This window comes from Mustela lutreola, chromosome 4 (assembly GCF_030435805.1).
Source record: "Mustela lutreola isolate mMusLut2 chromosome 4, mMusLut2.pri, whole genome shotgun sequence".
In the NCBI taxonomy this organism is placed as follows: domain Eukaryota; kingdom Metazoa; phylum Chordata; class Mammalia; order Carnivora; family Mustelidae; genus Mustela; species Mustela lutreola.
Genome location: NC_081293.1, coordinates 161,531,268 through 161,543,402, shown reverse-complemented (window position 1 = coordinate 161,543,402; position 12,135 = coordinate 161,531,268). Strand labels below are relative to the sequence as shown.

Here is a 12,135-nt window from a genome sequence, read left to right as displayed (position 1 = left end):
CCTTGTGGGCTGGACCTGTCCTTAGGCAGCACATTACCATATTCTTTTTTTCTTTAAGCTTCCAATGGGATATGTCTGTTCTATTTAAAAGGCCTCCTTGGGGCGCCTGGGTGGCTCAGTGGTTAAGCCGCTGCCTTCGGCTCAGGTCATGATCTCAGGGTCCTGGGATCGAGTCCCGCATCGGGCTCTCTGCTCGGCAGGGAGCCTGCTTCCTCCTCTCTCTCTCTGCCTGCCTCTCTACCTACTTGTGATTTCTCTCTGTCAAATAAATAAATAAAATCTTTAAAAAAAAAAAAAAAAAAAAAAAAAAAAAAAAAATAAAAGGCCTCCTTTTTAGTGCTTGGCCCAAGAAGGCAACAGCACGTGCACAGTTTCTGATCCCTCATGTATGTGAACACTCAGGCCTTCACTACCCAGGGAGAGCGTTCTCGGAGGTGTGAGTGTGGATATCATTTCACGTTTGTTTGAGCCAGTACCAGCCAGACTTCCACAGTTAATTGTGTCTCAGTGATCTTCTTCGGGAAAAAATGGCGGTGACACAGACTCCTAGCTGTCGCTTGAACTTCTTTCACTTTTGAAATTTGCATTATTCGTAGCGTCAGTTTTGGCTGTGGTCCCATAATATGTTGAGCCAATGGAGCACTTCCCCAGCCAGGCCTGGCCCCCCACCCCAGTTCCAAGTTCATCAGTCCATCTCCTTCCTTGTGGTTCCAGGAGCACAAGAGAGAGTGAAGGTGTACATTGTGGTTGTTTACTCTTTGGAAAAGCACTCTCAAGGCTTGGGCATAGAGTGCAGGGGAAGGGAATCGGGGGTAAGGAACAGAGAGGCAGGGAGCCGTTCACTCTAGACCTTTCCAAATGGGCAAGGGCAACCCCCCAGGAAAGTTATGGTCTTCCTTTCATCTACAGGTAATGCAGGTGGTGAAGGAGCAGGTTATGAGAGCTCTTACAACCAAGCCTAGCTCCCTGGACCAGTTCAAGTGCAAACTGCAGAACCTGAGCTACACTGAGATCCTGAAAATCCGCCAGTCTGAGAGGATGAACCAGGAAGATTTCCAGTCTCGCCCGATTTTGTAAGTAACCCCTGAGCTCTCTCTCCTCAGAGGCTCTGACCCACCATCTCTGGTCTGAAGGCCGATCACACACAGTGCAGTGGGCTGTGTTGTGAGCTCATTTATAGAAGGCCAACAAAAGACACTCCGGAAGACCTCAGCTCAGTTCATGAAGTCTCAGCAGCTCCCTGAGGAAGTCGGCATAGAGGCAGCTGAGGGGACGGCAGGGACAGGTCCCAGCAGCAGGACCTAAACCAGGGAGTGGCTTGCATTCGGAGGAGTCCCCTGAGAACTTGTAGCTGAAAAGTAGGAAGACCTTTCCTAACACTTGGGATCAATTTTTGCCCAGATAGGTATTTCTTGGTTGCCTGCCTTTGAGTGGCAAGATGTTCTGCCCAGCCAGAGCAAGGCCCACTGTTCATTCAGACACATTCAAGTAGTGAGTGGAAGGAAGAGAGATGGAGCAGGAGAGAGAGATTCACTTGTTCCTGCCCCGTCTATCGGTTTTGCCTCACCCCAGAGCACCTTGCATCACCCCCGTCACTATCAGCCTGCAGGCCCAAGGTTGAGAGCACCAGGTCCCCTTGTAGGACTTTGCAGGAGGTGTCACTTGCGACAGTCATCATTTCGCATGTCTCCATCTTTAGGATGTTCTGAACCTCCAACACCAAGACTGTATGGTTTGCTCCGTCTTTTCTTAGAACTATCCTATTTATCTTCCCTTGTCCTTTTCTAAGGGCTAGGTCAGTTCTGGTACCTTATCATTGGGAAGGAAACAGGCGCAGAGGTGGAGGTAAGGAGAGTGTGTGACAGGCATTCTCCTTCCTCCTGCAGAAGACCGCACATGGCTGTGGACTTCCGTACAAAGCCGGCGTACAACCAGGTGTCCTCACGACACGAACTCCCTCTCTCTCTGTTTCAGGTCCTTTTTCTTTCTGCCACTCCTTCCGTCCTTTACTCTTATATATCTGACATTTCGAATGGTTGGCAATTTGCAAAGTAGCCCCTCCTGCTGTTTCATGCCTCCCATGCGTGCGAAGGAGGTAGGTCTTATTCCCATTCAAGGAGCAGGAAAAGTCCAGAGAGGGGAGGCGCCGGGACGTGAACTCCAGCCCACGGATCCCTCAGCTCGCGCTTTGTCCAGCCCAGCAGAGCTCCTCTGTGAAGTGCAAGAGTAAGCTGAAGTTTAAAGAAGTTCACAGGTCTGCAGCTCCCTGCTGCGTGCCTGCTCGTGGGCCCTGGCAAGCGCCGTCAGTGGCCGCGGAATGCAAGGCGAACTTGAGTGGGGTGAAGCTGGGCAGCCGGGGGCAGATAGGCTCCCTGGGCGTCCTTGGCTCCCACCATGGTGAGACCTGAATCGGACTTGCAATGATGGCCAGCCAGCTCTACAGCAGGCACTGCCAGGCCTTGGTCCTCAGCCGGGAAGTACAGCTAGGAATACCTAACAGAAAGCCCTTCTGATAGATGCTTGACTCCTCGGAGACACAGTTTCTTTCCTGCAGAGAGGAACAGCGGTGCCTCGTCCCATCACGGGGCGTATAGCCCCGAGATGCTGGCTTTCCAGAGGCTTGTTTCAGCAGATGGGCAAACACACGGAGACTTCATTATGCTTTTGACAGCAGTTCTTAAAACCTAAAGGGAGACTTGAGGAACCACTTCAGTCAAGGCCGACGGATCCCCAATTAATGTTTGACCATGACTTTATTCTAAGTAAGGATGTTAACTGCACGTGGAGTGTGAACACTCTGCTTCTGTTTTGGCTTCGTATCTTTATTTCCTAAGGCTCTTCCCATGACGTTCCGACGTTCTCCCTTGATTATAAGAAGCTCTTACGTTTGCACTTATGACAGGAAGAGAAGCAGTGCAAATATAAAGGGAGATCTTCTGTAGGTCCCTGCATTGTCACTCGGCCACGGGCCCAAAAAACAGCACGGCTCACTGGAGGCCTTGCCGTAGTTGCAATAAAAGCTTGTCGGAAACTATAGCATTTAAAGGGGAGGCTATGAGCTAACCTGATCATTATCCCAGCCTCCAAAATGGGCAGGTGGGAGCCAGCCTCCAGCTGCTTGTCCAGTGATGTTTTGTCTGTTAGAGTGACCTGCTAGAGAAGAACTCTTGGTGGGATTGGATGAAGCCTAAACGCTGCCGACACAGCTCCCAGGACAAACCCACATCAGCAGAGAGAAAGGGACAGCCCGCATATGACAGTTTGCATTCGTTCACTCATTATTTAACAAACACGTCTTGAGCGACTCCTGCCTCCCAGGCCCTGTGCTGCGGATGGACAGACAGTCAGGGCCACTTGACTGCCCCACCCCGCAACTGTTCCAGGTTGTAAAATTGGGGGAGGAGGGTTAGCCCAGACTGTGCTAGGGTGGAGGAGACACAGATGGGGGTTGTCATGAGAGCGCTTGGGATACACTTCTTTCCCAGGCTCGGGAGTGAGTATATTCGAAATTAAGGTCATCCAGTTCAAATATCTAGTTCAAGTTAGCAGACTGGAACAATGACTTGGCTGGGGCTTGCCTGCTAGTGCGGAGCCCTGCTGGCCATACCCTCACCTGCCTCTTAACCCCTGTAGCGCTCTCTCCACGGCCTGGCTCCCTCTGTGTCTGCCGCACACAGCTCAGTGGCCAACTTAAGTTCCCCAGAGATCCTTTGAGACGCATGCCTCGTTGTTATAAACCATTTATGTTTCCTGAGGAGAAAAATGCACACTCTGTGTGAGCAAATATTTGGGGAGACCACTCAGTGGATTGAAGAAGCTGTGTTGTATTTCTTAGCTCTTGACGGAGTATTTCCGAGAGGAGATATCTGTTACTTGCCACTTAGCATGACTTTGCAGGGGAGATAAGTCCCGCCACACAATTAATCCGAGTTAATGGATCTAAGAAGCTTGAATAGTCCCAAAACAGGTCATTTAACACTACACTGTGGAGGGAAAGGAGAGATGCAAGGGTAAATGCCAAGGAAGCATAATAGCAAATGGCAGAAAATCCGCACCCAGGGAGCTACTAACCCATCTGGGATCCGACTCCAAGGCCACTACTTGGAAATGCGGCTCTTTAGATAAGTCACGTAACCCATTCGAAGCCTGTTTTCCTGAGGTCTAAAAAAGAAGGTGATTAAAGTGTCCACATCATTGTGCAGTTAGGAAGATTCAGTGATGTAGTGCCTGAAAAGCACTTAGCATATATACTGGCACATAATATCCACTCAGAGAAATGGTCCCTCTTATCATTAGCTGATAACCGGAATGGGACATGTTGTCACACTGTTGATGTGTCAATAGTTTTACTATAAAAATACTATAAATGTATTTTTATATGCCTCGCCTTATCTCAGAAGGTACAGTAGAAGTATAGTGAGAAAGAAAAAGTGAAAATGGGGCCAGAAATCAGGCTAATGGCTACCCTGCTTATCCGCCTCCTCACTAAAGATTGGCCCAAGCTTTGCATAGGGCTTTCTCTTAGCAAGTGCCAGCAGGATGATCTGGTCAGTTACAGTTTTCATTGTTCAGCGCACTTGACCAATACTCATCAAATGCCTTCCACGTATACCAGGTACTGTTTTGTGTCTTGGTGATGCAGCAGTGAAGAGGAAAGACGCAATTCTCACCCTGCCATGTTTGAATTTTAGTGGGGAGACACAGACAAATAAACATAGTGAATATGATTATAGCATGTTAAAAGAGGATAATGACAATGGAAATATAAAGCAGGATAAGGGAGACAGAGAGCTGGCAGTCCCAAGTAATGCGGTCAGAGTAGATCCCTCTAGTTGGGATGGTAACATTTGAGTTAAGATGTTTAAGGGACTAAAGGAGCAGGCTATTTGAGAAGAGTATTCCAGCTGAGAGAAACCAGTGCAAAGGCCCTGAGGTAGGAGTAGGTCTGGGTGCTCAATGTGGTGAGAGAAGACTAAGCAAGGAGGAGAGCAATAGGAAGTTAGTCCAGAAAAGTGGCTTGGAGTCGATGATGGAGGGCCTTGATGCGGCGCCAATGGAGGGTTTTGAGCAGAGGATTGGCATGCTCTGACTTAGGTTTCTAAATGATCCCTCTTGCTACTGTACTGGGAATATTCTCCAGGGAGGCAAGTTTGGGAGCAGAGAGATCAGTAAGGAAGTTATTTCAATAACTCAGTCCAGAGATGATTTGAAGTGATTGAAGTCCCTACTACAGATAGATTTTGAAAATAAGAAACAGTGGCATTTCCTGATGGATTAGATAAGAGAAAGAGAGAAGTCGAGGAGGAGTTCACGATTTTGTTGGAGCTGAACAACCAAAGGTGAGAAGGAGGAGAGCAGGTTGGGACAGGGGGTCAGGAGTTCAGCTTTGGACCTGTCAAGTTTGAGGTGTCTGTGAGACACCCACATCTGGCACGTCTCACAGATGGTTTGATGAATTTGGAGTTCAACTGAAAGGTCCAGGTTAGAAATACAAATTTGGAGAAGCTGTCAGCATAAAGTTGATACTCAGTGTCACGAGTCTATAATATACAGAACAGAAGAAATACAAGGACTGAATTTGGAGGCTCTCTGGTGTCAAGACAGATCAATTTCCATGAAACAACACTGCCTCTCAGCCCCCACCCCCCGGTCTTCACAGAACCTCTAGATCAGGGGGCTGCAAAGTATAGGTAGCTCTTGGGGCAAATCCAGCTCACTACCTGTTTCTGTAATTGGACTTTTATTGGAACACAGTCACACTCATGTGTTTAATGTATGTCGACTGCTTTCACTCTACTATGGCAGATCTGAGTACTTGCCAAAGACAGCTATGGTCCCCAGAACCCGAAATAGTTACTGTCTGGCCTTTACAGGAAATGTGTGCCAAAGTCTGTTCTTGGCAGACACCGATAGCTGCTTAGGGGGGCAGACCATGGGTCCAGGGAGGCAGCTAACCAGTCTTCTAGTGGTGCCTTCTGTCTTCTGTGTGTGGCACTGGCCTCGCTGGCCTTGGACCTGGGACTGTCTCCCAGAAACAACGCTGGACCTGGAATTGCTCTTCACAAACTCATAACCCTACCCTCGTTAATCTTCCTTCTTTTATATATTTACAAGGCCTTTAGACAGAATTAGAAGAGTATCTGTCAAAACAAAGGCAGTGCACCTGTGACCTTGGCCTCATGCACCCCAAGCTGAGAATCTCTTTTCCCAGCTGCAGCCCATGGTGCATGATGCTGAGGTCCAACCTCAACCACAGACACACCATGTAGGTGTTACGTATGTTTTCCTACAATGAGTGAATTTTCTAGCAAGTGGGTCCATTTGCATGGAAAGAAGAGGAAATCTCTTAGAAGAAAGAAAGGTTGTCCTCTCTTTCTCATTGTCCGACCATGTTTTGGAGGCCTTCGGGGTTCACAACAAGGAACCCCTACAGCAGCAGATTCACTCACTCTGGTGGTGTGTCCCCAGGAGATGTTTCCATAATGGAGTGTGTCAGGATGGGCACATCTGGGTCTTACACTAAGATGTCATGAATCATTGACTAAAATGACTCGGAAATACTTCCAGTTATTTCCTCCTTTTGGTCCTCTTCCCTGCATCTTTATCTCCATTTTCATAATTCACCTCTAGCCTACTATAAACGATTATTTATAGATGACATCACAACCTAAGACTCCGTGAAATCCCCAAACCCTTTCTCCAGTGATTTCTCTATTCCTTAGTGCCATCTAATTCTCTTTGCCCCATGGCCCCGGCTTGGAAGTCAGAAGCAGTGATTTATTGTCACGTGTGTCTGCCCTGGCATCTCCCCCACCTTCTTCTCACTGTTCAGAGCAGGGTTCATCAAAGCTGTACTATATTAAGTCCATTGTGCCAAAGCTGAACACTGATAATAAATAGTTTTAGTGATCTGGAAGCCTGAGATGAGACCCTGGAGGTCTGCGCAGGAGAGCTGTACAAATGTACCGAGCTGCATTATTAGGGCTCAATCTCCATATTGTGCTTTTTAAATGTTCAGTTGCAACAGTAGCAAATGACAAGAGGTTTGAAACCTTTCAAGTTTAAAATATGTCTTAGCAGAGTACTAGCACACCCCGTTAGATAACCGGGTCCTTTGATGCAACTTTTTAATTCTCTTTATCTCACATGTAAATAGAAGCAGTTTATATGCAGAAGATCAGGTTTTACGCATAACCGCTAGGAGCTGCTTCCCCACCTGTAAAATAGAAATAGCAATACCCATTTATTAGTGACGCAAATATGTCTTCCCCAAACTTCGGGGTTTTGATGGGGAGCAGGAAGGGGATGCTAACTGAGCTCAATCAAATAGTACCTCTACCCGACAAAGCAAGCACTTCCCCAGCATGAGTGCCTTCCCCACCTAGGAGCCGACCACCCTGTGAAGACAGACTTTCTGCAGTGCAGAGCAGGTCCAGAGTTGATGTGGAAGCTGACAGACATGCAAGACTTGACTACAGTGAAGTGTGGGTATATGGAAATACGGCCTGAGGGAAGGAGAGAATACTATCCAAGCAAATTCAGTAATAACCTTGCATTCCTGCCCAGGGCTTACAGAGCTCTTGCACTCACACCGTCTCCTCTGGGAGTCATAGCAGTTTCCCAGAAAAGATTCTTATCCCCATGTACAGGTGGGGAAACTTAGACTTAGATGAGCTACATGAAATGCATGGGCAGAGTCTAGATCGAAACCTTAGACTTCCAAGTTCTAGATCTATGCTTTCATCAACAACACTACTGAGGGTTCTCCCTGTCCAGCATCACCTAGAACAACTCTGGCTTTCCTATACCCAAAGACTAGGGCACTACATAGAATTTCACATGATAACAACAACTGTGCTCTTGGCTTGCGTGTCTCAGTGGGTTAAGCATCTGACTCTTGATTGCACCTCAGGTCATGATCTCAGGGTCATGGGATGGAGCCCTGCTTTGGGCTTGTGTTCAGCCAGGAGCTGGTTTGTCCCTCTCCCTGCTTCTCTCCCTGCTTGCTCGCTTGCTCTCTCTCTCTCTCTCTCTCTCTCTCTCTCTGTGTGTGTGTGTGTGTGTGTGTCTCAAATAAATAAATAAAATCTTCTTAGAAAAAAAGAGATTTAAAAAACATTGTGCTCTGTCCTGATATCTTTAAGGCATAATGCACCTAACACAAAATTATATTGTATTAGCCTGACTCAGGATGCAAATAATCCCTAATCTATCCCGTCATCATCCCAGTCTCGGTAGGCTAAAATTGGGAATGGTGTATTGTTCCCATTTGTAAGTGATACAGTGGAAACCAAAATGTGGTCCTGTGGTTTGCTGTGGAATTAGTAATTACGTGGCTGTCCAGTAGTGCTATCTGGTCAGATCACAAATGTAGTCAGGGAGTTTACCTGCTGTAGCGGGGGACGTGTGACCAAAGATTTATTGTCTTAGCAAAGCCAAGTGCATTTCTGCATGAGTTCATATCTGTAGCTCTGTGAAACAAGGGAACAAATTTCTCGGGAGACTTCGGTGTGGAAAAACGTCACTGAAGCAGCTGGTGCTTTGGTGGATGTTCTGTAAATGTCAGAGAATCTATAGTGTTGTTTTAACAGATAACCCCATCCACTAACGTGGGATAAATAATTCTCTAAAACACCACCTTGGGAGGTATTGGGATGGTTGGGGAAAGATGCAGCTTGCACTTCTCTGCCCCAACTGCCCACGAGGCTCTTTTAGCCAGGTGCTGTTCTCAAGGCATGCTGTGTAATGCGTGTTTGTCCTTCTCAGGGAGCTAAAGGAGAAGATTCAACCAGAGATCTTGGAGCTGATCAAACAGCAACGCCTGAACCGCCTCGTGGAAGGGACCTGCTTCAGGAAACTCAACTGCCGGCGGAGGCAAGGTAGTGTGTCTGGGACCACTCTCCCCCCGGCTAGGGGAACCAGTGGCATGCTCCCTGGGGAATCACAGGCCATGGGTGCTGCTTTAAGGGTAGGCCTTGCAGCACTGGACTCAGAACGGGAATAAGTAAGTTCTGACTCCCCATGAGTACCCAGGGAAAATCAAAGAATTACCAGAAGACCTATGGAACTGAAAAGCCATCTGAGCTATTTATTCAGTGCCACAAATCTGCTGGTAGGTGTTCAATAACAGCCAACGTGTATCAAGAGCTTACTGTGTACTAGACTCTCATTTTACTTATTTAATGCATTTCCTCCTTCGGGTAACCCTGTGATTGTACCCACTTCACAGATAAAGAAACTGACACCCTGAGGAGTTAAGTAAGTGGCCCAAGTAAGTTGTGGAAGAACAAGGATTCATACTCCGGCAACTCTATGGTTCTGACTTTCATTTTATTTTTACTTTATTTAAAATTTTTTTCTACAGTCCTTAATTCTACAGTTGGATTTGATCTTGGAACGTCCAGCATGGATGGTCCTCGTGCTCAAATCCCCATACTGATTCCCTGCTAGGTGAAAATTACTTTTTCTGGAGATATAAATAACATTGAACCCAGGTGGGATAGAATCGGTTTTCATAATCTTGTGAGAAGAACTTCTGAATTGTCTCAGGGAATTTTAGTCCCAAAATATCATGTCAAAATGGGAGCCGATAGACTAATTCCAGTAGGCAGGAGACACTCCCAGCTGTTTCTCAGTCAGGGAAGTAAAAGTCCTTCGATTGCTTTCTTCTGCTGTTGACAGGCTGATTGCAAAGTCGCAGGATTCATACTGTCCTATAAACAAACAGGAAATAAAACCGAAAAATAGGGTCTGAGGAGAGGTGAGGAGATCGAGGGATAACCAGGAACAAATGTAAGCGGTAGCAAGTCTACCAAGAAAAACATATGGCCCAGGAGAAACTCCAACAGATGTTTTTGAAAACCAGTGGACGCTGTCCTCAGACGCAGAGCTCAGCCACTAACGACAAACATAATTTCGTATTTATGCCGAGCCCATCCCCCTGGCCATTTACTTTAATAGCTTTGTGCTGAATGTTGAGTAAATTCAAATGATTTCAAGTATTACGGTTAAAAATCATATTAAGGAACTTCCAAAGGCAGAACTTCCTTGAGAAATGAAAGTGTCGGTTGTTCCCAGAGGATGGCAATCTATGGCATTGAACTTCAAAAGGGGCCTGGGGGGGGGGGGGAGAGGACAATGGGCAGAATAATAATAATAAGAGCTGAGTTCCAGCTGGGACTGAGAAAGGCTTGTGCTGGGAGAGCAGTGGAAGGAGGAGTTTCTTCCTTTCTCACCTCATTCCTTGCATGGGACATTGTGATCAGGGCAAATGCTTTTCCAGAAGATAGTATGGCATGGTGGTAAAGACAAGAGCCCTGGGGCCACATGATATAGGTGCACTCCTGCCTCTCCCCCTGATCAGTTGTGTGACTGTGGGCAGTCTCCCCATCAGAAATGGGATAACAATACCTTTGACCTAAAGTCAATGTAAGGAGGGAAACTGATGATGAACATAGCTCTCAGAAAGCCCCAACAAAGTGTAGTGGCTACTCTTCTAGGAGATTGTGTTGGAAAAGAGCAATGAGCTAGGAGTGAATGGACTTGGCTCTAGGCTTCACAACTCTTAAGTGACCAGCTGAATGCCTTTAGGCAGACGCATGACCTCTCTGGGTTACAATTTCCCATCTAATAAGTGAGAGAATTGGGCTAGATGATCTCTTAGCTCAGTTAGCCAGATAGTCGATTCTATGCTTGATCTCTTCATCGCCTTTGGAAAAATCAATAGTCAGGACATACGGCTCCCGTAAGATGATTTATCAAGATTTTATTTACTTGGCATTGGGCAAAGGACATGGAAGTGGGAGGAGGAGGGGGGAGATGGCACATGGATACCTACCATCCAACATCTCCACTGATGTCCAGTTGGAATCCTCCAGAACGTAATTCAAAGAACTCAACTTAACATTGCAGTCTATTTTACCACAAGTCTCCCCTTTCTAGTCTGACATGGATAAGATACTACTAGAATAATTGTTTCCAGATATAATAATGACAGTCTTTTGGCTAAAGAAGTATTAGCCCATAATTTGCAAATTTTTCCCATTTTTTTTTAAAAAAGGAATTACCTAATGAAAAAAAACTATTAGCACCTAGATTATAAATTTATTAGTTAAGCTCCCTAGGGAGCCTGACCATCTGTGTTTAATACAAAATCATCCTTTGGGTGCAGAAAGGAAAGCCTTTTGGTGTTGTGCAAGTGGCTTTAAAATCTGGTGACTAGATCTGTGTGCATAAAAGTAGGGATTCAAAGCCAACGGTGATGAAATTAATTGGTTTCCTATCACCCCATCGAAACATTCCACTTAGATTTACACAGATTAATGAGGACATGATGTAAAATCATTTTTTAGAAAAGTTTTTATTTATTAATTTGAGAGAGACCGTGAAGGAGAGCATGAGCAGGGGAAAGGGCAGAGGGAGAAGCAGGCTCCCCCGCGGAGCAGGGAGCCCGACACGGCGTTCCACCCCAGGACCCTGAGATCATGACCTGAGCAGAAGGCAGACACTGAACTGACTGAGCCGCACAGATGCCCTCGTAAAATCACTTTAATCCCTTCCAAAGAGGTGCACTTCCACAGGAGCTCTCAGAAGGGAACAACCACATGCCCTCCCAGGGTAGAGAGCAAGTACACTGGGAAGGAATGGCGGCCACCCTCCATTTAAACTTGTTCAACAGTGGGTCATGTACAGAAGAGCCGATTTAAGTACTAGCTGTACGGGGGATGAGCGGAAGGAGATTCCCATGCCCCAGAACCAGAAAGCAGGGAGCAGACAGCGTCTTTTGCCACACCACATTTGGCTAGAAGACCCGAGTTCATACCGACCCATCCTTCTGCCCTCCTCCCGCGCAGCTCTGCTACTTGGTGAGACTGATGTGGACATTCGCAAATCTGGATTTCTAAGAATTCTGGCCACATTAGAACTTGGAGGCAGTAAGTCACGTGAGACACCTCCCAACAGCATTCAAGCCCCGGCTTCCCCGCTCGCTAGCTCTCTGGCCATCGGCCTCCTACTAGATCTCTCTGTGTTCCTATTTCCTCATCGGTCAAAGGATGTCCATTGTATGTAAGGGTGAAACAAAATCCTGCATTTATGGCACTCAGTACAGTGCTTTTGCACATTGTCAAACATACC

At 46.8% G+C, this 12,135-nt stretch overlaps 1 protein-coding gene across 15 annotated transcripts in view; it reads left to right on the top strand.

Moving 5' to 3' along the window:
• The window catches only part of ELMO1 (engulfment and cell motility 1), a 526,731-nt gene that overhangs the window by 480,700 nt on the left and 33,896 nt on the right, over window positions 1-12,135 (top strand). For all 15 annotated transcript variants that reach the window (XM_059171566.1, XM_059171573.1, XM_059171568.1 and 12 more), the window contains 2 exons: window positions 910-1,073; window positions 8,767-8,879. In XM_059171566.1, the coding sequence (XP_059027549.1) occupies window positions 910-1,073; window positions 8,767-8,879 (277 nt within the window). The remainder of the gene's footprint in view (window positions 1-909; window positions 1,074-8,766; window positions 8,880-12,135) is intronic.